The 22,165-nt window shown below is 32.8% G+C and overlaps 1 protein-coding gene across 2 annotated transcripts in view; it reads left to right on the top strand.

The window, feature by feature from the left end:
- Positions 1 to 22,165, top strand: part of LOC134681046 (spermidine synthase-like) — a 55,650-nt gene that overhangs the window by 28,754 nt on the left and 4,731 nt on the right. Inside the window, exons 5-7 of one of the 2 annotated variants that reach the window (XM_063540435.1) lie at positions 4,417 to 4,503; positions 11,727 to 11,872; positions 16,110 to 16,232. In XM_063540435.1, coding sequence (XP_063396505.1) covers positions 4,417 to 4,503; positions 11,727 to 11,872; positions 16,110 to 16,232 — 356 coding nt within the window. The remainder of the gene's footprint in view (positions 1 to 4,416; positions 4,504 to 11,726; positions 11,873 to 16,109; positions 16,233 to 22,165) is intronic. The other variant, XM_063540436.1, reaches the window with a different exon arrangement.

The following is a 22,165-nucleotide window of genomic DNA, read 5'->3' as shown; positions in this document are numbered from 1 at the left end:
TCAAGTTGGTCCAAATCGGGGTCCAAAATTAAACTTTGTTTGATTTCATCAAAAATTGAATAAATGGGGTTCTTTGATATGCCAAATCTAACTGTGTATGTAGATTCCTCATTTTTGGTCTTGTTTTCAAATTGGTCTACATTAAAGTCCAAAGGGTCCAAAATTAAACTTAGTTTTATTTTAACAAAAATTGAAATCTTAGGGTTCTTTGATATGCTGAATCCAAATTAGATTTTTGATTCTGGGCCCAGTTTTCAAGTTGGTCCAAATCAGGATCTAAAATTATTATATTAAGATTTGTGCAATAGCAAGTCTTTTCAATTGCACAGTATTGCGCAATGGCAAGAAATATCTTATTGCAAAATATTGTGAAATAGCAATTTTGTTTTTAATTAGAGTTATCTTTCTTTGTCCAGAATAGTAAGCAAGAAATATCTAATTGTAAGATTTTTTTTTATTTGGAGTTATCTTTCTTTGTCCAGAATCAACTTAAATCTTTGTTATATATACAATATACAATGTATATTCACTTTTTACTACCAACTGATAAATTAAAATAATCTTTACCATTCAGTGATAACAAGCAGTTTTTTTTACATCTTAATATTTTATGATGTATTTAAATGAGTAGTAATTGTTGCAAACTCCATTAGAAATTTTAATTGAGATTAGTTTTGGAATAAGGGAAAGGGGGATGTGATTAAAAAAATTGGGTTCAATTTTCTCGTTTGAAATTTCATAAATAAAAAGAAAATTTCTTCAAACATTTTTTTTGAGAGGAATAATATTCAACAGCATAGTGAATTGCTCTAAGAGAAAACAAAAGTTTTAATTTCATTAGAACACATTCATTCTGTGTCAGAAACCTATGCTATGTCAACTATTTAATCACAATCCAAATTTAGAGCTGAATCCAGCTTGAATGTTGTGTCCATACTTGCCCCAACCGTTCAGGGTTCAACCTCTGCGGTCGTATAAAGCTACGCCCTGCGGAGCATCTGGTTTTACTAGCTTTACTAGTTGATGGTAAGGAATCGCACACAGAGTTATCTCTGCTCTTTTTAAGTGGGGCCTTTCCTTTACGGTTTTTACCTTGATCTTTATACGGACCATTTGACTCTTTAGGGTCAGTAGTTGTTATGTCAACAAACTTCTCACCTGTTGTTAAACACAGTGCTGATAAACCTGAAAAGCTTTCTTCACCTGAAGCGAAAAGATATATGATATCTGCCTCCTCGTCACTATTTAAATTGAGGGGACTGTCCGGTTCAGACATGGAATCTGAATAAGAACTCAACATTGCTATTAATGTCCACAACTAAAGAACAGGTGTCGCGTTTTGAAAATGCTGAGTCAGCAGGTTAGGTCATAGGGTATTATAAGCCGTGTCATCTTACAGACTTAGAATAAAAAGAGACCTGCGATTCAAGTATATCATTGGGTTTTGTAGTACATGGCTCACTGAGCACAGGACAAATCCATTTCTGATTGATATATTTTTACCTGTATTTTTTACCTGTAAAAAAGGTCGTCTACAGCCAGTAGGAATAAAATATTCATATTCAACCTGAGAAGCCTAGCAGCTTCTGTTATTTAATAGAATGATGAATAATTTTTTAATCAAAACTTTTTTAATCAACTTAAAATGAATTGATACAAAAAATAGCCAAAAACAAAACAAAAAAATTATAATGAAAGATTAGATTGTTAATCTTTGCATAAAAAGGAATGCGTGATTCTCTACAATCAATTGGGGTAAAAAAAATAAAAATATATGATAGTCTTTTATCTAAAATCATATTCCTAAAAGGTATATTTGATTTAAATTTGTTTTATTGGTTTATTTCAATTAAAGTTTCAGAACTTTTTTATTTCTTTATTCTTTTTTGAATAACTTTAATGTACATACAACTGTATTAAAATACAACAATATGAAATGCACTAAAACAATGTTGAAATTTGGCCAAAAAAATAAATTTGGACCATTCATTTTGACTTTACCCTAGCTGTTGCCTTTATCCAAATAATGAACAAAAAATGAACAGAAAACAAATATGTAACGCATCAAAAACAGCAATTACTAAATAACAGTCTTCTGATTTCAGACTGGAACAAACATACAGAATATGGCAGGGTTGAATATGTCAGCCGATCCCAACCCTCCCCTAGCTTGGGGGCATTGTGGTAACAGTACTGCATAAGAACGAAATGCTTATTATACAACCACAAAAATTATATCGTATATTGGTATCTCATTGCCAGTGTCATCCGAAGACGGATGGTTCCCGGATAATAACTTTAGTATTAGTTAATAGAAATCAATAAAATCATAACATAACGTTTATAACTTTTAAAGGAAAGTTGTGCTTAATTTTGGGGGTTTTGGTTCCAGCAGTTTAGCAAGGGGCCCAAAAGGGGTCAAAATAAGTATTTTTATAGTTTCAAGACAATAACTAATGTGTGTATGGATCTTTCTGAAATTGTACAACAAGGTTCAAAATAGAAAGGTTGGGAATAAATTTGGGGGTTATGGCCCATTTTGTTTAGGAATTAGGGGCCAATAGTTTTAAAATATACCAGGATTATAATTTAGTACGCCTGACGTGCGTTTTGTCTACATAAGACTCATCAGTCAATGCACGTATCAAAATATTTATAAAGACAAACAAGTACAAAGTTGAATAGCATTGAGGATCCAGAATTCCCAAAAGTTGTGCCAAATACGGCTAAGGTAATCTATAAGGTATCCGATAAGAAAATCCTTAGTTTTTCAAAAAATTTAAACTTTTGTAAACAGGAAATTTATAAAAATGACCACATTATTGATATTCATCAACACTGGAGTGTAGACAACTGAGCTGGTGATACCCTCGGGGATGAAACCCTCACCAGCAGTGGCATAAACAATAATTTTATAATAATTTGTATAAATAGCTTAATTACTTTTTGACTAATTTCAATGCGGTTTTATTCTTGAATTCTTGGGGTTCTTAAATCTGCTGAATCTAACCGTGTGTTATGTTTTTGGAATTTGGTCACAGTTTTTAAATTCGTCCACATGAGGTCCAAAGGGTCCAAAATTAAAAGGAGAAGGGCCAAAATTCAGGTTCATCTAACGAAAGATTTTGTACACTTTTAAACAATTAAGTGTTTATTTCAATTGATTGAATAAGTTTATGTGAAAGATTTTAACCGATTTAGTCATTAAAAACGCTTCAAATTTCAAGCTTAAATAAGAAAAATCTATCAAATATGCAAAACATGTCACTTTTCAGATGTTTTTTGTCAAAAATGAAAGTGGCCTTATCCGTGTTCATCCTCAACCTTTATATATGTTATGTATTATCATCAAATACAACTTACATTTCAATATTATGAATGAGCACGAATGCAGCCATTTACATTTAAGACAGAACCCGTCTAAAATTTAACTAAAATACTAAATTACCCTACCGCACAATCACCTTACCGGTATACAGTTCTGGAATTAATGGTTCTTGAAAGATTGAAAAATGGTGTTTCCAGTTGTGTTTTTGTATTAACTCAACTAAAGCTTTTAAAATTCAAATATGTTGTTACTGATGACAAAATGGAGTGTCAAGTTCAATGATTGCAATTTTCGTTTTTTTCTGTTCAGGAGTTATGGTTTTTGAAAGATTGAAAAATTGTGATAACAGTCATGTAACTCATGTTGTTATGTACTCATGAACAATTCAACCAAATGATTTTCACTTTCACCGTTCATCAGATATTAGGTATTGTGATATTCAAAAATGCCAGGACACAAATAAATATTAATAAATCCAGTTTGCTGTTGATCTGACAGCCTCTTGTTCTGATTATTATGATTATTACATCCAACTAAATTTCTGCTACAAATTTTATGATTTACAAAGAAAACTCATTGATCAGAAAATATCAGTTATATGGGATTATAATATTTATGGTTACAAATCCCTGTAATTGAAGCAAAGATACATACAGAATAATGGCATTGTTGTTTTTGATACTAGATTTATCGGCAAGAATATCATGCTAGCCTACTAGGGCCATGCAACTGATATTTGAGGGAGGAAGTCAGTATCAAATAATTAAATTATCAACAATTTGTCTTTAACAAAATGAATTTTCGGTTGAGAATATATGGAACAAAATTAATAAGCCAGTTAAACTACTTTAAGTGTACATGTTGTTTGCATTTAATTGATAAATTAATACATATGAACATAACCAAGAGACATTACTGCACCGATACATGACAAAATTGCCTAACATTTTTTAGTATCAAGTCCTGTCCATAATATTAACAAATTAATAACTAATAAGTAAAATCAAAGGAAAGATGCACCAATTCCTGAAAGTATATTTACTGTAGAGAAGATTGTTGTAGCCACTAATAATCCATTGTTCTTACAGGGCCTGCAGTAGGACTTTATGAAGAAGATTACTATTATAACATGAAAAATGCCTTAAATCCAAATTTTGGTATTATTTGCTGCCAAGGTAAGGTTGAAATTGATTTAAGTCTAGCATTCTAATGCACCAACGTTTGTAACATTCATTTTGATTAGATAATGTCACTTATTATCATGGCATCAATTAACAATTTATGCTATGGATCGTACAGACGTACACGCAAGCTGTGTTAAACTGCCTGTAAAAGACATTTTTTTTCTGTGAAATTGTTTGGAAAACAAAAAGTTTCAATACAATTCAAATACTGTATAGCGGGTTTTTTCGCGGGTGTAAATTTTCGTGATTGAGGGGCAACAAGGTATACGAAAAATTTTGGCGGATTTATAATTACCAATAAAATATTTTGGCGGTACCTAAAATCATTGCAGTTAAAAAAAAGTTGTACAAATTGACAGGAAGAAAACATTTGAAACATCTGTGTTGTAGTTCTGTATAAATACAAGAAATTAAAAAAAGAAATGATGATTTTAATAGTAAAAATAAAAACATTTGGTAATTGGAAACAATATTTTAGTTAAAACACATGTCTTGAATAGTCCAATATTTACAGATATATCTTTGATTTACTTGTCTCGTGACATTTTTGATAGCGGAAGTTCGTCTTCAAGATCTGAGGAGGAAGAAATTCTCCTAAAAAAATATAATTATAAGTGAGTTTCTTTATTGTTATTAAATCAAATAAGTGTCTATTGTTATAGTTAATTATTTTTTGTTACCTGAATGACCTCTGATGTATTAATTACTGATGCAGTTAATCCTCAGAATACAGGTAACAAAGATCCGGCGTTTTACGTTTACGCAAATTGGCATTACTTTTCCGCGAAAAAAATATGACGTTTCCGGAAAAAAAGGAACTATTCCGCAAATAATTAAGGAATACCTATTGATCGACAGCAAAGCTATACTAAAAAATAAATATGTATTAAGTTAGAGGTCATCATAACACAGGGACTAAACTTTACGCTCGCCTGGGCGCCCGAGGCGACCAGATTTTCGGCTGGGCGAATATATTTAGTCAACATGGTCGCCCAGCTGGCGACTGTAAAAAAATTGAAGTAAATCCCATTTGTACCCTTCCCCCGAAATATTATCAAAGACTGTTCTCAAAAGGAAACCTGTTTGTCTTATCAAAGCGATAATATAGAGTATTTCCGAAAACCAGTAGGTTATTTCTAATAACTGAACCCAGTCGAATAGCTATGTTTTCAATCCGGAGTCACGATGTTGCATATATATACCTTCTTCTTTCCGCATGTTTTCTATGATAATTTCATTATTGAACAGTGTTTTCTATTTTACTGTTCAATAAGCATCGTGAAAGGGATGTTTTCTTATTGTCCTGCGATTCATTACAAGCCTGTGTTAGACGGTAACTTGTCCCTGAATCGCTTTTTACAAAAATATTTAATAAAAAACGAAATTTAAAATCTCGTAAATAAAAATCCCAATATCTAGTTTGATATCCAATCTTCATTAAAAACATATTGAAAAATATATTTTGATCAACACTATTAGTCAAATCTTATGATGCATTTCTGGTGGCAATAATTCAAATATTATAATGGTTACCATAGAAAACATTTTCAGACTACAAGTAGGATTTCACAATAAGGCTTCATTACAAAAACTGTTTTGTTTCATAGTGATACCATGAACATACATTTAAAGAAGAATCAAATAAGTTTGTATTTGAACATATATGAAGACTACTTCCTGTTTTACTTCTTGTATGAATGATCCTCCTTACGTGGGAGCACTTAACATATGTACAAGTTTGTTAACATAAACATCAAAATGATTTGCTTTGCTTCATGGTATGATAATTTGATAAAAAAAAAATCTGACTGGAACCAACATCAAGAACATATTAATTTCTGAATAAGGTTTAAATACAATGTTCTCCAGCTGAGCCTATAGCTACCAATATTCAAGGTAACTTGTACAAAGTATCCTTACAATCCCGGTTATTACGCTAAAGTGCCCTTTCAGAAAACTAGCACCCTTCTGCCCTGAGATTTAAGCTGGAACACTGTTAGTAAGTATATACTAAGTAATTTTCAGTTTTGTTTTATTTTAGTATAAAAATTAGTGGGCTCCTAAAATTTTAAGCGGGCCCCTGAAAAAAATATCTTAGGGGCCCAGCTGGCCCCTAGAGAAAAACAGTTAAGTTTAGTCCCTGTAACATGTAAGTGAAATACAACATTAAAATGTATGAAAACGTAATATGTTCAAAAATATCTTGATATGAGTTCATAAGTCAGTTCTGGCAGAATATTTGAAGCCAACACGTCGTACAATGTCCATAGTAGCACATTCACCGTTTACAAATTTTGTATTTTGTTCAGGAAGGAAGTCCAACTTCTCCTTTTCTACAGTTAAAGTTCTCATCTTTATGTAAGATGTTGTCTTCAGTTTCAATAACACATCGACAAAGACAAATATGGTAGGATGGCTAGCGTGAAACTGCTCGTTCAGGTAGACACGAAAAGACTCGACACCATTCGTTGTTCTCTTTTCCTCGGGGTCAGGAATGATGCCCAAATGGTTGGTGGAAATCGCAATTGCCATCTATATAAAATTCCAATATATAATTGGCAGACCCCATGCATTTATCGTCAGATGGAGCATCGGCAATTCATTCAACAAAGCATTCTTCAATCATGTCAGTTGGCAAGTAAGCCGAACCAAAGATTTCTCAATGAAGTTTAACTTATCCTTACCCGAGTCGGTAGTTATATCTAGTAAATTGTAGCAATAATGAGATCAGAACATTTTCTTTGTTAAAAAGAAAAAGTAAATTCAAATCTTTATAATTTACCAGGTAAATTTGCTGAAAAGTAATAAATACAAATTGCGGAAACGTATATTTTAAATTTGCGGAAACGTAGTATTGGGACTTTGAAAAATTAGCGGAAATGCAATACGCCCCAAAGATCGATATTTGTCACAGGTGTTAAAACTTTGATGTACTAATTAGGTTATAAAATTATCAATAGAAATATACTTCTCTTATGTAATTTGACACTAATTAATAAGGGTGAAATACCTGACAAAGTACTTTACAAACTTAAATTATTTGACACTATTTAATTTCATCTTTGGACTTTAATGAACAACTGACATTTTTATATGTGTGAAAAAGAAACTCACGACGTCATTTTATAAAATACATGTAGGTACAATGCCCTTTGGCATTCATAATGTTAAACTAAAATATTCCGTTATTGACCTGCCGACTGGAAAAAAAATATCGTTCTCACTTTAGCTTTGAGAAAGTACCGAACTTATGCATAAAATTTTGCGGAATTTATTTTCGCGATTTTCATTTATCCGCGAAAATAAACACCCCGCGAAAATAACCCGCTATACAGTACATTATTGGTACAAACTTGATGTTTTATTATAATTTATAATTTATTAATTTATTATTCTAATATTTTAAATATGTTGTCATAGTTGTAACTGATGACAAAATGGAAGTCAAGTTCAGTATTGATGATTGTCACTTATACTGTTCAGGAGTTATGGTCCTTGTTCTATTGAAGAATGCCAGGACACTAATAACAGGTTTGCTGTCACTGACATCTTCTTTTGTTATCCATGGAAGAAAATAAATGTCTTGAGGAAATTACAACCTTAATAGAATAAAAACAGAGGACTGACAGTTTAAAGAAATCAAACTCGATTTTTTTATAATGCCCTGAACGTGGTTGAGGAGGTATAAAGTTTACGCTTGACTGTATGTACATAAAAAAATTGGTTCCTGTTCTCTAAATTTAGTTTGCCTCCACCATGCAATTAAGAAAATTATACACAGTATAAACTTTTGCATCATCACTTTTACTGTTCTAGAGTTATGCCCCTTTACAAATGAAAAAAAATGCTGAGTTTCAATATGGAAGTAATATTTAAATGGAATAACAACCTTGTCACTTCAAAGGTTTCATCTGTGTTACCGCCAATCTTTCGATAACTGGTTAATTGGTTTAATATCTGGCATGGAGGTTGATTCTCCGCATGTGATCGATCAAATCACTGACACTTTTTGGTCAATTCCTGTTCACGGAAAATTACGAGCAGACAAGTTTTTGTCGAGCCTGCAACTTTTGTTGCAGAAAGCTCGACATAGGGATAGTGATCCCTTAAAAGCTTTATATTTTAGAAGCTGGAAGACCTGGATGCTTCATACTTTGTATATAGATGCCTCATGTTACGAAGTTTTCGTCAGTCACATGTGCAATGTCCTTGACCTCATTTTCATGGTTCAGTGACCACTTGAAAAAAAAGTTCAGATTTTTTGTAATGTTGAATTCTCTCTTATTATAAGTAATAGGATTATTATATTTGGTATGTGCGTACCTTGTAAGGTCCTCATACCCGTCAGACAGTTTTCACTTGACCTCGACCTCATTTCATGGATCAGTGAACAAGGTTAAGTTTTGGTGGTCAAGTCCATATCTCAGATACTATAAGCAATAGGGCTAGTATATTCGGCTTATGGAAGGACTGTAAGGTGTACATGTCCAACTGGCAGGTGTCACCTGACCTTGACCTCATTTTCATGGTTCAGTGGTTATAGTTAAGTTTTTGTGTTTTGGTCTGTTTCTCTTATACTTTATGCAATAGGTCTACTATATTTGTTGTATGGAATGCTTGTAAGGTGTACATGTCCAACTGGCAGGTGTCATTTGACCGTGACCTTATTTTCATGGTTCAGTGGTTATAGTTAAGTTTTTGAGTTTTGGTCTTTTAATCTAATATTATATGCCGAAGGTCAACTATATTTGGTGTATGGAAATATTTTATGATCTATATGACAGTCCAGCACGTTTTATTTGACCATGACCTTAATTTCACGGTTCATTGCACAGTGTTAAGTTTTTGTGTTTTGGTCTATTTTTCTTAAACTATAAGTAATAGGTCAACTATATTTAATGTGTGAAAGCATTGTTAGCTGTGCATGTCTGCCTGGCATGGTTCATCTGACCTTGACCTCATTTTCATGGTTCATTGGTCTTTGTTTAGCTATCTTGGTTAATTTTAAGTTTATGTGACAGTTGTAATAAAGCTTTATACTTACGACTATCAACATAATATCAATGATTAGTTAAGAAGGCGAGACATTTCAGTGTGTGCACTCTTGTTGTTGTATATACTTGCTCAGTAACCTGAATAGTCAACTCTTTACATTCTGTTGATGTACGCTGCCAAATAGATTCATTCGTTCAATTTTTATTTCAGTCCAATTTTCCTATTTCTGGTTTGTTTGGTCTTAATAGTTTAAACTGACAGCTATCACATATGAAATTGGAGAACAAGGCTAAGCTGGGTCATTTTCAATTTTAATATTTTTAAATTAGTTTTATTGGTTATTTTTGCAAATATTTTGAAGTTTTAACATACTTTATTGGTTATTTTTGCAAATATTTTGAAATTTTAACTTATTTTTATTGGTACTGATTCAATATCTCCTTAATTTTATCATGCCCATTTTATTGTCTCGCCTTGACGTAGTCAATAAGCGAGACATAGGTATGCTGTTTCCATTGACGGCGTCAACAATGTATTAGTTTGTGATTAGATCTAGTTCATGGTGAACCACTAGTGGTAGGTCATTGATATTTGGTATGCAGTTGTATTATCATTGGCACATCTCATTACCATGGAGATTATTTGCCCCCCCCCCCCCCCCCCCCCCCCTCAGTCAAGGTCTAATGACTTTGAAACTTTTCATAGTTTACATGTATTAGTTTGTCATTAGGTCTATTTATGGGAAACCACTAGTGGTAGTTCAATGATATTTGGTATGCAGTTGTATAAGCATTGACATATCTTATTTCCATGGAGATTATCTGGCTCCTCCCCCTTAGTCACGGTCTATAGGCTTTGAAAATTTTGCTAAGTTAACATATATTACTTTGTGGTATTAGGTCATTTCAAGGGGAACCATTAGTGGTAGGCCAATGTTAATTGGTGTTCAGTTGTTTAAGCATGAGAACATCTCATTTCAATGGAGAATATTTGGCGTCGCCCCCTCAGTCATGGTCTATTACCTTTGAATCTTTTGCTTAGTCTACATATATTAGTTTGTGATTAGAATGGTTTAAGATGATGTGCTAATATTAAGTATACAAATGTATTGGCATTAGAAAGTATCGTTTCCATGGAGATTATATAGCCCCACTCCTGATCATGGTTCATTGACTTTGAAACATTTTCATAGTTTACAAGTTAATGTTTGTGTTTAGGCATGTTTAAAGGTAATGACTTATAATAAGTCTATGGTATGTGGTATGCAGTTATATAAGCATTGGCACATCTAATTCCATGGAGATTGTTTAGCCATGACTGTACCTTCAGTCATGGTTCATCGACTTTGAATATTTGCATTACTTACATGTGAAAGTATTGCTATTTTAATTTCAACATTTGCATTATCAAAATCACAAAAAGGCGAGACATTTATCTGTGATAAAAGTTTATATAAATCTTTATGTTTATCAGTGCTATATTTCTAAAATCTGTTTGTTTTAGAATTTTTAACAAGGGCTTTCATATTTTATTGTAAATACTTATATATGTGAATTGATATATGTTGTAAAGCGCTTAGAGTAATTTTAGTTTTATATGATGCGCTGTTATAAATACTGTATAATAATAATAATAAATAACTACACAGTGAACAATACCTGTTGTATTTTTTCAATGGGACAATAGAACTGCCAAAAGCTTAAATGAATAGGTTACCTATCAGGTGAATCTATGGAAAGGTACAATTGGGTTCACAATAATAGCTGAATATGTGTGTAACCAATCTCCAGCTTAGTGGTTCAATTGAAGGGCATAAATATGGATTCAATGAGGTCCCAATATTCACTTGCAAGTAAATAATTCATCAGTGATGTTTCCTAACATATTTTGACAAAATTTAATCCTAATTTGCTGCTGAAGAAAATTATTCATTCACTATATCAATTCACCCAAAAAAGTTTATGTTCTATTTATTTTTTTGGTTTCTCTTATTAAATGGCCTTTCAAAACAAAAAGGAAGTTGATTAAGAAGAAAAATGAGTTGCAGGAACATAATAAAAATTTCATTGTAGATACATACACTTTCTGAACATTGCAAAGTTGATATGAAAAATCCCAAAACATCAACAAATTGCTTGGTATTGCAATCTGTTTAGGATCATAGTAAACATACAAATTTTAAACACAGTTTATAAACTAATTCCTTGGTATATTTTCAGCTGAAAACTTGTATTTAGATCTACCATTCATTGAAAAGTTAATGAAAGTATCAAGGAAGGTATTTCCAAAAGCTGATTATGGATTAACACTCGTACCAACATATACAGGTGGCCATATTGGATTCATTCTTTGTAGCAGCAATCCTGTAAGTTAGAAGTAGAATTTCACAAGAAAATTCTGCTTCATGCTTAATCTGTTATTATGACCCTGATGCAGGACACATTTGGTTTCCAGACAATAGATTTAGTTTAAGTGAATAGGATCTCTATGATTTTTTTTCATCTTCGCTAGCCAAGGCTAACAATCAACTCCCGTTCTCTCCACCTGTGGCAGATTGAGCCAACATTTGTGAAAATAATGTTGCACCACCTTTAGGCAGATTAAAGTAACGCCCATTCTGAATACATTGTTCTTGACCAATCGTAGCACTTGAACTCTTCAACTTGGAGGTAAAAACACAGAAGCATCTAGATTCTACACACTTGGTAAAGCCAGAAATGCATTTGTGCATGAAACATACACAGGAACTTCTATTAGTTGATTAAAAACATTCAAGATGTCATTGAATATAGTCGTATGTTTAGGGATGTAAAGACTTGTTGCACAATAAACATGTGGCAATTGTTTACAAACACTTTCTACATTTACACGTGATCATACTATAGGCGCTTTTTGATTGGATGCAGTGAGTTTCAACTGCAACCAATAAATATCCTTACCTTGTATCTCCGAAATTTCAACTCAATCCGACAAGGGTGGAGAGAACGGGAGTGAATCGTTACCCTTGGCTAGCGAAGATGATTTTTTTAGGAACATTCAATATCACAAAAGGAAGGTTGGAATTGATTTTGGGAATGATGGTCCCAATGGTTAAGAATTAGGGCACAAAAAAAGCATTTTTCTAGTTTCAGGATAATTACTTGTGTATAATTATTTCAATTACCGGTATGTTTAATACCACAGTAGAAAGTTTGGATTCATTTTGGGGGTTATGGTGCCTACAGATTAGAAATTAAGGGCTAAAAAGGGGCCAAAAACAAGCATTTTTGTAGTTCCCTGAGACAATTACTTGTGTATTGGTGTATGAATATATCTGACATTGTACCATAAGTTAGTCTGTTTCCATATTATTAAGGGAAGGCTGGGATTGAATTTTAGGTAAATGACCCAAACATGCAGGAATAAGGGGCCAAAAAGGGCCCAAAACAAGCATTTATCTGGTTTCCAGATAATAACTTGTGTTTAAGTGTATGGATCCCTCTGAAATTGTACTACAAGGTTCCATACTACAAAGGAAAGGCTGGGATTGAGTTTGGGATTTATTTCCAATTCTTTATAAGGGGTTCATATTTTTATACCCCTGCTTTAAAAAGGGGGGGTATACTGTTTAACCTCTGTCTGTCCGTCAGTCTGTCCGTCCGTTTGTCCGTCCGTCCATCCGTCCGTCAGTCAGTCCGTCCCATGAAACTTTCGTCACAATTTTCTCAGGACCTACAATACAAGGATTTCTGAAATTTGGTTTCAGGGTTTATCTAAGTCAGCTATACCGTGTGATGCGTTTTCAGATTGATCACTTGACAACTTCCTGTTAACCGAACACTTGTATGATTTAACACATGATAGCCAAGTTGAAAATTTTCGTCACATTTTTCTCAGGAACTACAATACAAGGATTTCTGTAATTTGGTTTCAGGGTTTATCTAAGTCAGCTATACCGTGTGATGCGTTTTCAGATTGATCACTCGTCAACTTTCTGTTTACCGAACACTTGCATATTTTTACACTATTAATATTATCCACTTGCGGCAGGGGTATTATCAGTGAGCAGTAGCTCGCAGTTTACTTGTTTATTTTTTTTCAAATTTCAATTTTTTTTTAAGTTTCAAGAAGAAATCTTCAATTGTTCAGTTATTCTGTGTCAGAAACCTATTATATTTGTAAAAGGCATTGTAATAAGAAAATGACATTTGGATTCTATTTTTTCCAATACTATTTATTATAATTTTAACGTTATTTAAATGATTTCGGAAACCACAGTAAAGTTAGGTAATCAACATAGGCTCTTGAGAGCTCCTGTGAGCTCTTGACAGCCTTAGTTGCAATCTTTTACAAAAATCATCTCAACTTCATCCACTTGGCCAAATAGAATAAAACTTGGATGTGTAAGGAATGATAGTTAAGTCTTAAATGCATGATTTTTTTTTAGTTGTTAGTGGCTTTTAACTAGCTCTCAGTTAATGGCGAGTACGCTCAGATCTATTCATTGTGTCTTTTTGTGTTGGGATGTACAAGTACCCGACCACGTCCACTTGTATTTTTGTCCATCTGTTGAGTTAAGCCATTTTTAACTGATTTTTATAGTTCGCTCTTACGTTGTACTGTTATACCACTGTCCTAGGTTAGGGGGAGGGTTGGGATCCTGCTAACATGTTTAACTTCACCACATTGTTTATGTATGTGCCTGTCCCAAGTCAAGAGCCTGTAATTCAGTGGTTGTCGTTTGTTTATGTGTTACATATTTGTTTTTTCATTAATTTTTTTACACAAATAAGGCCGTTAGTTTTCTCGTTTGAATTGTTTTACATTGTCTTATCTGGGCCTTTTATAGCTGACTATGCGGTATGGGCTTTGTTCATTATTGAAGGCAGAACAGTCACCTATAGTTGTTAATGTTTGTGTCATTTTGGTCTTTTGTGGAAAGTTGTCTCATTGGCAATCATACCACATCTTTTTTTTTATGTTAGCCAGACTTTTCAGTAAGGTATCTTGATTGAAAAATGTGTGTGATGACCCTTCCATTCAACAAACATGGATGCCATGGCTAGAAATAGAGCATAGGGGTTTACTATAGAAGTCTACGGGAAAATTGTAAATTAAACAATTTCAAATGGTTACTACTTGAAACTTAATTAAGATCATGATAAGAGGTCTTTAGTAACTATTGTTAGACTGCAATGGAATGACCTACTTTTAACTTATCTACCAAGCCAAATTAAGCCAAACTTTGTCTCGTTCATTATTGGGGTAAATAATACTATTTATTATGATTTTGACCTTATTTTACAAGATTTCAAAAACCGCAGTAGATACAGGTGAGCAACTCCAGCTCACACCTCTCTTAAGAGCCTCTAAGTGTAGTTTATTATTTATCAGATAACAAGTTGAATGGAGTACATTTTTTTGTGTTAAACAAAAACTATTTTCATACTCTAAGCCAATTCAATGCCACAAATATACTATATTTGGCTATACTTTTTGAACCTTTTGGATTATAGCTCTTCATCTTTTATATAAGCTTTGGATTTCAAAAATTTTGGCCACGAGCATCACTGAAGAGACATGTATTGTCGAAATGTGCATCTGGTGCAAGAAAATTGGTTTCCTGTTAATTTTATTACTACCACTGGGTCGATGCCTCTGCTGGTGGACTATTAGTCCCCGAGGGTATCACCAGCCCAGTAGCCAGTACTTCGGTACTGGCATGAAAATACAAATTTTTTGTGTTATTAAAATTTGCTGTTAAAAAATAATAGAAATTATTATGAATTAAGGAATGTATCTCCCTCATGCAAAGCTCTGATTCCTTTCACTGATTTGGCTATACTTTTTGGACCTTTTGGCTCTTCATCTTTTATATAAGCTTTGGATTTCAAAAATTTTGGCCACGAGCATCACTAAAGAGACATGTATTGTCGAAATCAGATCTGGTGCAAGAAAATTGGTACCGTTAATTTTATTTATATACAATTTACATATGATGGATAATGACTGGTGATATTTAATTCCTTGTCTTCAATTTCAAAGATTTATAAAGATTTTATTGATGTATAAACTTGACCAAATCACTTTCAGACTTTTATTTGTTTGTGAATGAATTGGTGCATCTAGTGTTGTATTAATGACCTAATTGAAAGAAAATGTGCTCATTAAGCAAATGGTATATTATACAATATATTAAAGAAAACATTGTACAGGGCATGCTGAAAACACTGGCTCCAGATAATAGAATAAGTAAAGGAAGTAAATATTTCAGTTATAGAAATTCTCCCTCAATCCAGACTACTTACCAGTACACTTAGTCTATCAGTCTATTGATAAGTCTTTTTTTTTTTATTTTATTATTAGTTATTATATAATTTATTTGTAATTTTTTTCAATGGTTCATTTATAGAATTGGCAAAAAGGGACACCTATATTCATGTTTCTTGTATTTTCAGATAGTACTTCATTTTTTGTAATAGCATCATAACCATTGAAACATGTATTTTTGTCAATAAACCAATTAAAAAAAGAAACCTTTTAACAAGCAATATTTTTTACAGGATAATAGGTATATTCAGGGGTAATAATGTTTATGATACCTGTTTTTTTTCTCTCAACAGGATACATGTTTTAGGGAGCCCTTAATGACTTATACAGATGCTGAAATAAAAGAAAGGAATTTAAAGTATTATAACACTGAAGTCCATAGGGCATGTTTTACCCTTCCCCAGTTTGCAAAAGAGGTAGAGTTATTTATGTATGAATTTTCCATAACCTTAAGGCTAAAACTAAGTGTGAAGAAGTTTTATCAGTTGTCCAGGTGTAAGGACATTCATTGAATAAACAATTAAATGCAGATTGGTGTGCAGCTTATCATAAGAGTGCTTTTTCTATTGTACTCAAATTCATACAAATTATTGCAAAGTAATATTTTAAGCTTTTCTCATCACTTGGCGTCCGTCGTCTGTTGTCGTTAACTTTTACAAATATCTTCTCCTCTGAAACTACTGGGCCAAATTAAACCAAACTTGGCAACAATCATCATTGGGGTATCTAGTTTAAAAAAAAATTGTCGGGTGACCCAGCCAACTTACCAAGATGGCCGCCATGGCTAAAAATAGAACATAGGAATAAAATGTTTATTTTGGCTTATATCTCTAAAACCAAAGCATTAAGAGCAAATCTGACATGGGGTAAAATTGTTCATCAGATTAAGATCTATCTGCCCACAAATTTGACAATCAGTTGTTGGGTTTCTGTCCCTGATTTGGTTATTTTAAGGAAATGTTTGGTAATTATCTTGGTATCATGATAGTATCTGATAATATCTAATACTATTCATTATGTTTTAACCTTATTTCACATGATTTACAAAGCATGGGTTTAAATACAGGTGATCCACACAGGCTCTTGAGAGCCTTTACTCATGTTTAAAGGACATATTGCCCTTGAAAGATGATTTTTACCAATTTATTTTTAGCTCACCTGGCCCAAAGGGCCAAGTGAGCTTTTCTCACCACTTGGCGTCCGTTGTCTGGCGTCCGTTGTCTGGCGTCCGTTGTCTGGCGTCGTTGTCGTAGTTAACAATTTACATTTTGAACTTCTTCTAGAGAACCACTGAATGGAATGGAACCAATGGATTGGTGTGCAGCTTATCATAAGAGTGCTTTTTCTATGAGGTGCTGACCAAGTGATGTTACTTTGTAGCCGATCCATTATCCAAGATTGCCGCCAGCGGGGGGACTTAGTTTAACATAGGACCCTATGGGAAATGCATACAAATGACTTCTTTTAGAGAACCACTGAATGGAATAAAACATAACATGGCATGAATGTTCCTTATGAGGTGCTGATCAAGTTTTTTTACTTTGTAGCCGATCCATCATCCAAGATGGCCACCAGCAGGGGACTTAGTTTAACATAGGACCCTATGGGAAATGCATACAAATGACTTCTTTTAGAGAACCACTGAATGGAATAAAACATAACATGGCATGAATGTTCCTTATGAGGTGCTGATCAAGTTTTTATACGACCGCAAATTTTGAAAAATATTGCTATCACGTTGGCGTCGTCGTCGTCGTCGTCGTCGTCCGAATACTTTTAGTTTTCGCACTCTAACTTTAGTAAAAGTGAATAGAAATCTATGAAATTTTAACACAAGGTTTATGACCATAAAAGGAAGGTTGGTATTGATTTTGGGAGTTTTGGTCCCAACATTTTAGGAATTAGGGGCCAAAAAGGGCCCAAATAAGCATTTTCTTGGTTTTCGCACTTTAACTTTAGTTTAAGCTAATAGAAATCTATGAAATATTGACACAAGGTTTATGACCACAAAAGAAAGGTTGGGATTGATTTTGGGAGTTTTGGTGGTAACAGTTTAGGAATTAGGGGCCAAAAAAGGGCCAAAATAAGCATAATCTTGGTTTTTGCACAATAACTTTAGTTTAAGTAAATAGAAATCAATGAAATTTAAACACAATGTTTATGACCACAGAAGGAAGATTGGTATTGATTTTGGGAGTTTAGTTCCCAACAGTTTAGGAATTAGGGGCCAAAAAGGGACCCAAATAAGCATTTTTCTTGGTTTTCGCACCATAACGTTAGTATAAGTAAATAGAAATCTATGAAATTTAAACACAAGGTTTATGACCATAAAAGGAAGGTTGGTATTGATTTTGGGAGTTTTGGTCCTAACAGTTTAGGAATTAGAGGCCCAAAGGGTCCAAAATTAAACTTTGTTTGATTTCATCAAAATTGAATAATTGGGGTTCTTTGATAGGCCGAATCTAACTGTGTATGTAGATTCTTAACTTTTGGTCATGTTTTCAAATTGGTCTACATTAAGGTCCAAAGGGTCCAAAATTAAACTTAGTTTGATTTTGACAAAAAATGAATCGGTTGGGTTCTTTGATATGTTGAATCTAAAAATGTACTTAGATTTTTGATTATTGGCCCACTTTTCAAGTTGGTCCAAATCTGTGTCCAAAATTAAACTTTATTTGATTTCATCAAAAATTGAATAAATGGGGTTCTTTGATATGCCAAATCTAACTGTGTATGTAGATTCTTCATTTTGTCCCGTTTTCAAATTGGCCTACATTAAGGTCCAAAGGGTCCAAAATTAAACTAAGTTTTATTTTAAAAAAAATTAAATTCTTGGGCCTCTTTGATATGCTGAATCTAAACATGTACTTAGATTTTTGATTATGGGCCCAGTTTTCAAGTTGGTCCAAATCAGGATCTAAAATTATTATATTAAGTATTGTGCAATAGCAAGTCTTTTCAATTGCACAGTATTGTGCAATGGCAAGAAATATCTAATTTCACAATATTGTGAAATAGCAAATTTTTTTTTTAATTAGAGTTATCTTTCTTTGTCCAGAATAGTAAGCAAGAAATATCTTATTGCAAGATTTTTTTTTAATTGGAGTTATCTTTCTTTGTCCAGAATCAATTTAAATCTTTGTTATATACAATATACAATGTATATTCACCTTTTACTACCAACTGATAAATTTGAATAATTCTTATATCATTTGAATATCTATAAATACTTGAATTGCATTGGTCAAGTAGAATTTTTCTCTTGGTTTACACTTCGATAAACCATGTTTCCGAAACTACTTTTGTAAGCTATTCATGCGCGATACACATTCTTGCAGGGGTACTGGGATCTTCAGCAAGTTGAGATTATAAAACAATTGCATAACAGTTGTTTCTATTCTAATGCATATATAATAATAAAAAAAGAAGAAATAAAATACATGCACTTGAGCTTCGAAAATGTATAAAAATAAAATTTGAATAAAATTCCGGGAAATTTCACGAATAATTTGGCGAATTTACGTCATGGCAATCACGGCGTCATACGATTGAAAACTTCCAGACGGAAGATTATTTCGTTACTTGTACGCTTCAAATTCGGATAGTATCTAATCAAAATGAAGTTTTTGAGGTAGGTGCTAGTTCATTTTAGATTCTGTTGCATTTATAGAACATTTAAATTTTTAGAAAGTCAAGATGGCGGCGTACTCCTTGGTTACGACATGCCATTGTGCTTCTGATGGTACATATAGTAGCCATCAAAGTAATAATGTAAATTAATAATCGCGTATGTTTGGCTGAAGAATTATAAGGATTAAACACATTTTTTCTAGAGGTTATTGATGTGTAAACCGGGTCTCTAACTCACAAACTTGACATAAAAGTCCTTCAGACTTTTATTCAGTTTGTGAGTTAACCGCCCCGGTTTACACATCAATAACCTCTAGAAAAAATGTGTTTAATCCTATAATAATCTTTACCATTCAGTGATAACAAGCAGTTTTTTTACATCTTAATATTTTATGATGTATTTAAATGAGTAGTTATTGTTGCAAACTCCATTAGAATATTTTAATTGAGATTAGTTTTGGAATAAGGGAAAGGGGGATGTGATTTCAATTTTTTTCATTTGAAATTTCTTAAATAAAAAGAAAATTTCTTCAAACATTTTTTTGACAGGATTAATATCAGCATAGTGAATTGCTCTAAGAGAAAACAAAAATTTTAAGTTCATTAGAACACATTCATTCTGTGTCAGAAACCTATGCTGTGTCAAATATTTAATCACAATCCAAATTTAGAGCTGAATCCAGCTTGAATGTTGTGTCCATACTTGCCCCAACTGTTCAGGGTTCAACCTCTGCGGTCGTATAAAGCTACGCCCTGCGGAGCATCTGGTTTTACTTTGTAGCCGATCCGTCATCCAAGATGGCCGCCAGTGGGGGACTTTTGAATGAATTGAATAACATGTTCCCTTTCCTTATAAATGAGGTTGTGTTGTCACTTTTAGCCAAAATTTATATTTTTTTATATGATTTCAAAAACCCAAGTAGAATCAGGTGAGCGATACAGGCTCTTGAGAGCCTCTAGTTTATTATAGAAACTATAATAGATGGAGTGAATTTTTTACAGAAGTGTTTAAACACACATTAATATACATTAAACAGCAAATCAGTCATTGATCTACAAAAAAATCATGTAGAGTGATTCAGGTTCTTGATTTCAAAAAGATTGAAAGTACCGATATGACAAATTGACAATGATATTTAGTTTAGTTTTAATTTACTTATAACAAAATCAGAATTTACACTGATAAAACCAATATTCAAAAATATATTTACTGTGTTAAATTGGTAACCTTTCAGAATATTAGTTTATTCAAAAGATTGATAAGTTTTCTCACATCACTGTTAAAATTAGGATCTGAAATTCAGTGTGAGATTAGCTTTCAATAAGTACAAATAAACTTTGTTACTATGGAAGATTTGAGTACCATTTGTGGTAAGGAACCAACCAAAAAAGAAAATTTCCAATAAGGAACCAAAAAATTAGAATTAAGAAAGTTGTTTATTAATATTTAAGAATTTATCGATGAAATGGAATTTAGATTTTTCTTAAATGAACATGGCCATAAACTGTGTAGTGTAGTGTAAAGGTGTAATACCACCAAATCATGGGACGTCACATCCGGTTGTATATGAAAATAGGTTGAAAAAAAATATTCCCATGAATATTACCAGTTGTAGGTAATTAATCCTTTGTCCGTGCATTTACTCATGAACTGTTCAACCAACCAAAGCTTTTAAAATTTTAATATGTTGTTACTGACAACAAAATGAAGGTCAAGTTTAATAATGAGGATTTTGACTTATATGGTTCAGGAGTTATGGTTCTTGGCATTTGCAGTCGTGTCCATGAATATTACCAGTTGTAGGTAATTAATCCTTTGTCCGTGCATTTACTCATGAACTGTTCAACCAACCAAAGCTTCCCAAATTTTAATATGTTGTTACTGATGACAAAATGGAGGTCAAGTTCAATTATGACGAAAATATACTTAAAATTTGATGAATAAAAGGAGAATCATGAAATTTTACAAAATATGCAAATTAAGTCATGATTTGTTGCCATATGCTGGTATAAACTTGTTCAATGTCCAAAATTGTTTTATTTTTCTGAATACCCTGTACCTTAGTCAAGTTTTCAGTAATTTAAAAACATGTATGATAACTTTTAAATTTGCAGTAATTTTTGGGCCAAAAAAGGGCCTTATCGCCCCTGCATCTTTGATTAGCATGACTAAATATACAAATTAGTCAACACAGCCGAAATCTTCAGTTGATTCCTTATTGGAGTTCTTGCTCTTCAATGTCATTTTAATGTCCATTACGTAGCGGAGGGGGGATTAAGTGTTACTCTTGTCCTTCTGTACACCTGTATGTGGCCTTTCTGTAATTCCGAAATTGGTTTCCAATTTTAGCTCACCAGGGTCTGAAGGGCCCCATGTGAGCTAAGTCTATGCTATCATTGGCATACATCGTCGTCTGTCATCATAAACTAATTTCAAAATCTTCTCCTCTGAAACTACTGGGCCAAATTCATTAAACTTTAAATGTTCCTTAGGGTATTTAGTTTATAAAATGTATTCAAAGTTTTGATCCATCGACAAACCTGGCTGTGATGGCTAAAAATAGAACATGGCTAATCTCTTAAAAGCTAAAGCTTTTATAGCAAATCTGATTAGGGTAAAATTGTTCAACTGGTCAAGATCTATTAGCCTTTCAGTTTTCAGACGAATTGAACAACCCATTGTTGGGTTGCTGCCACTAAATTGGTAGTTTCAAGGAAA

Source organism: Mytilus trossulus, chromosome 8 (assembly GCF_036588685.1).
Source record: "Mytilus trossulus isolate FHL-02 chromosome 8, PNRI_Mtr1.1.1.hap1, whole genome shotgun sequence".
Classification (NCBI taxonomy): domain Eukaryota; kingdom Metazoa; phylum Mollusca; class Bivalvia; order Mytilida; family Mytilidae; genus Mytilus; species Mytilus trossulus.
This window is presented reverse-complemented; position numbering and strand designations above follow the sequence as displayed.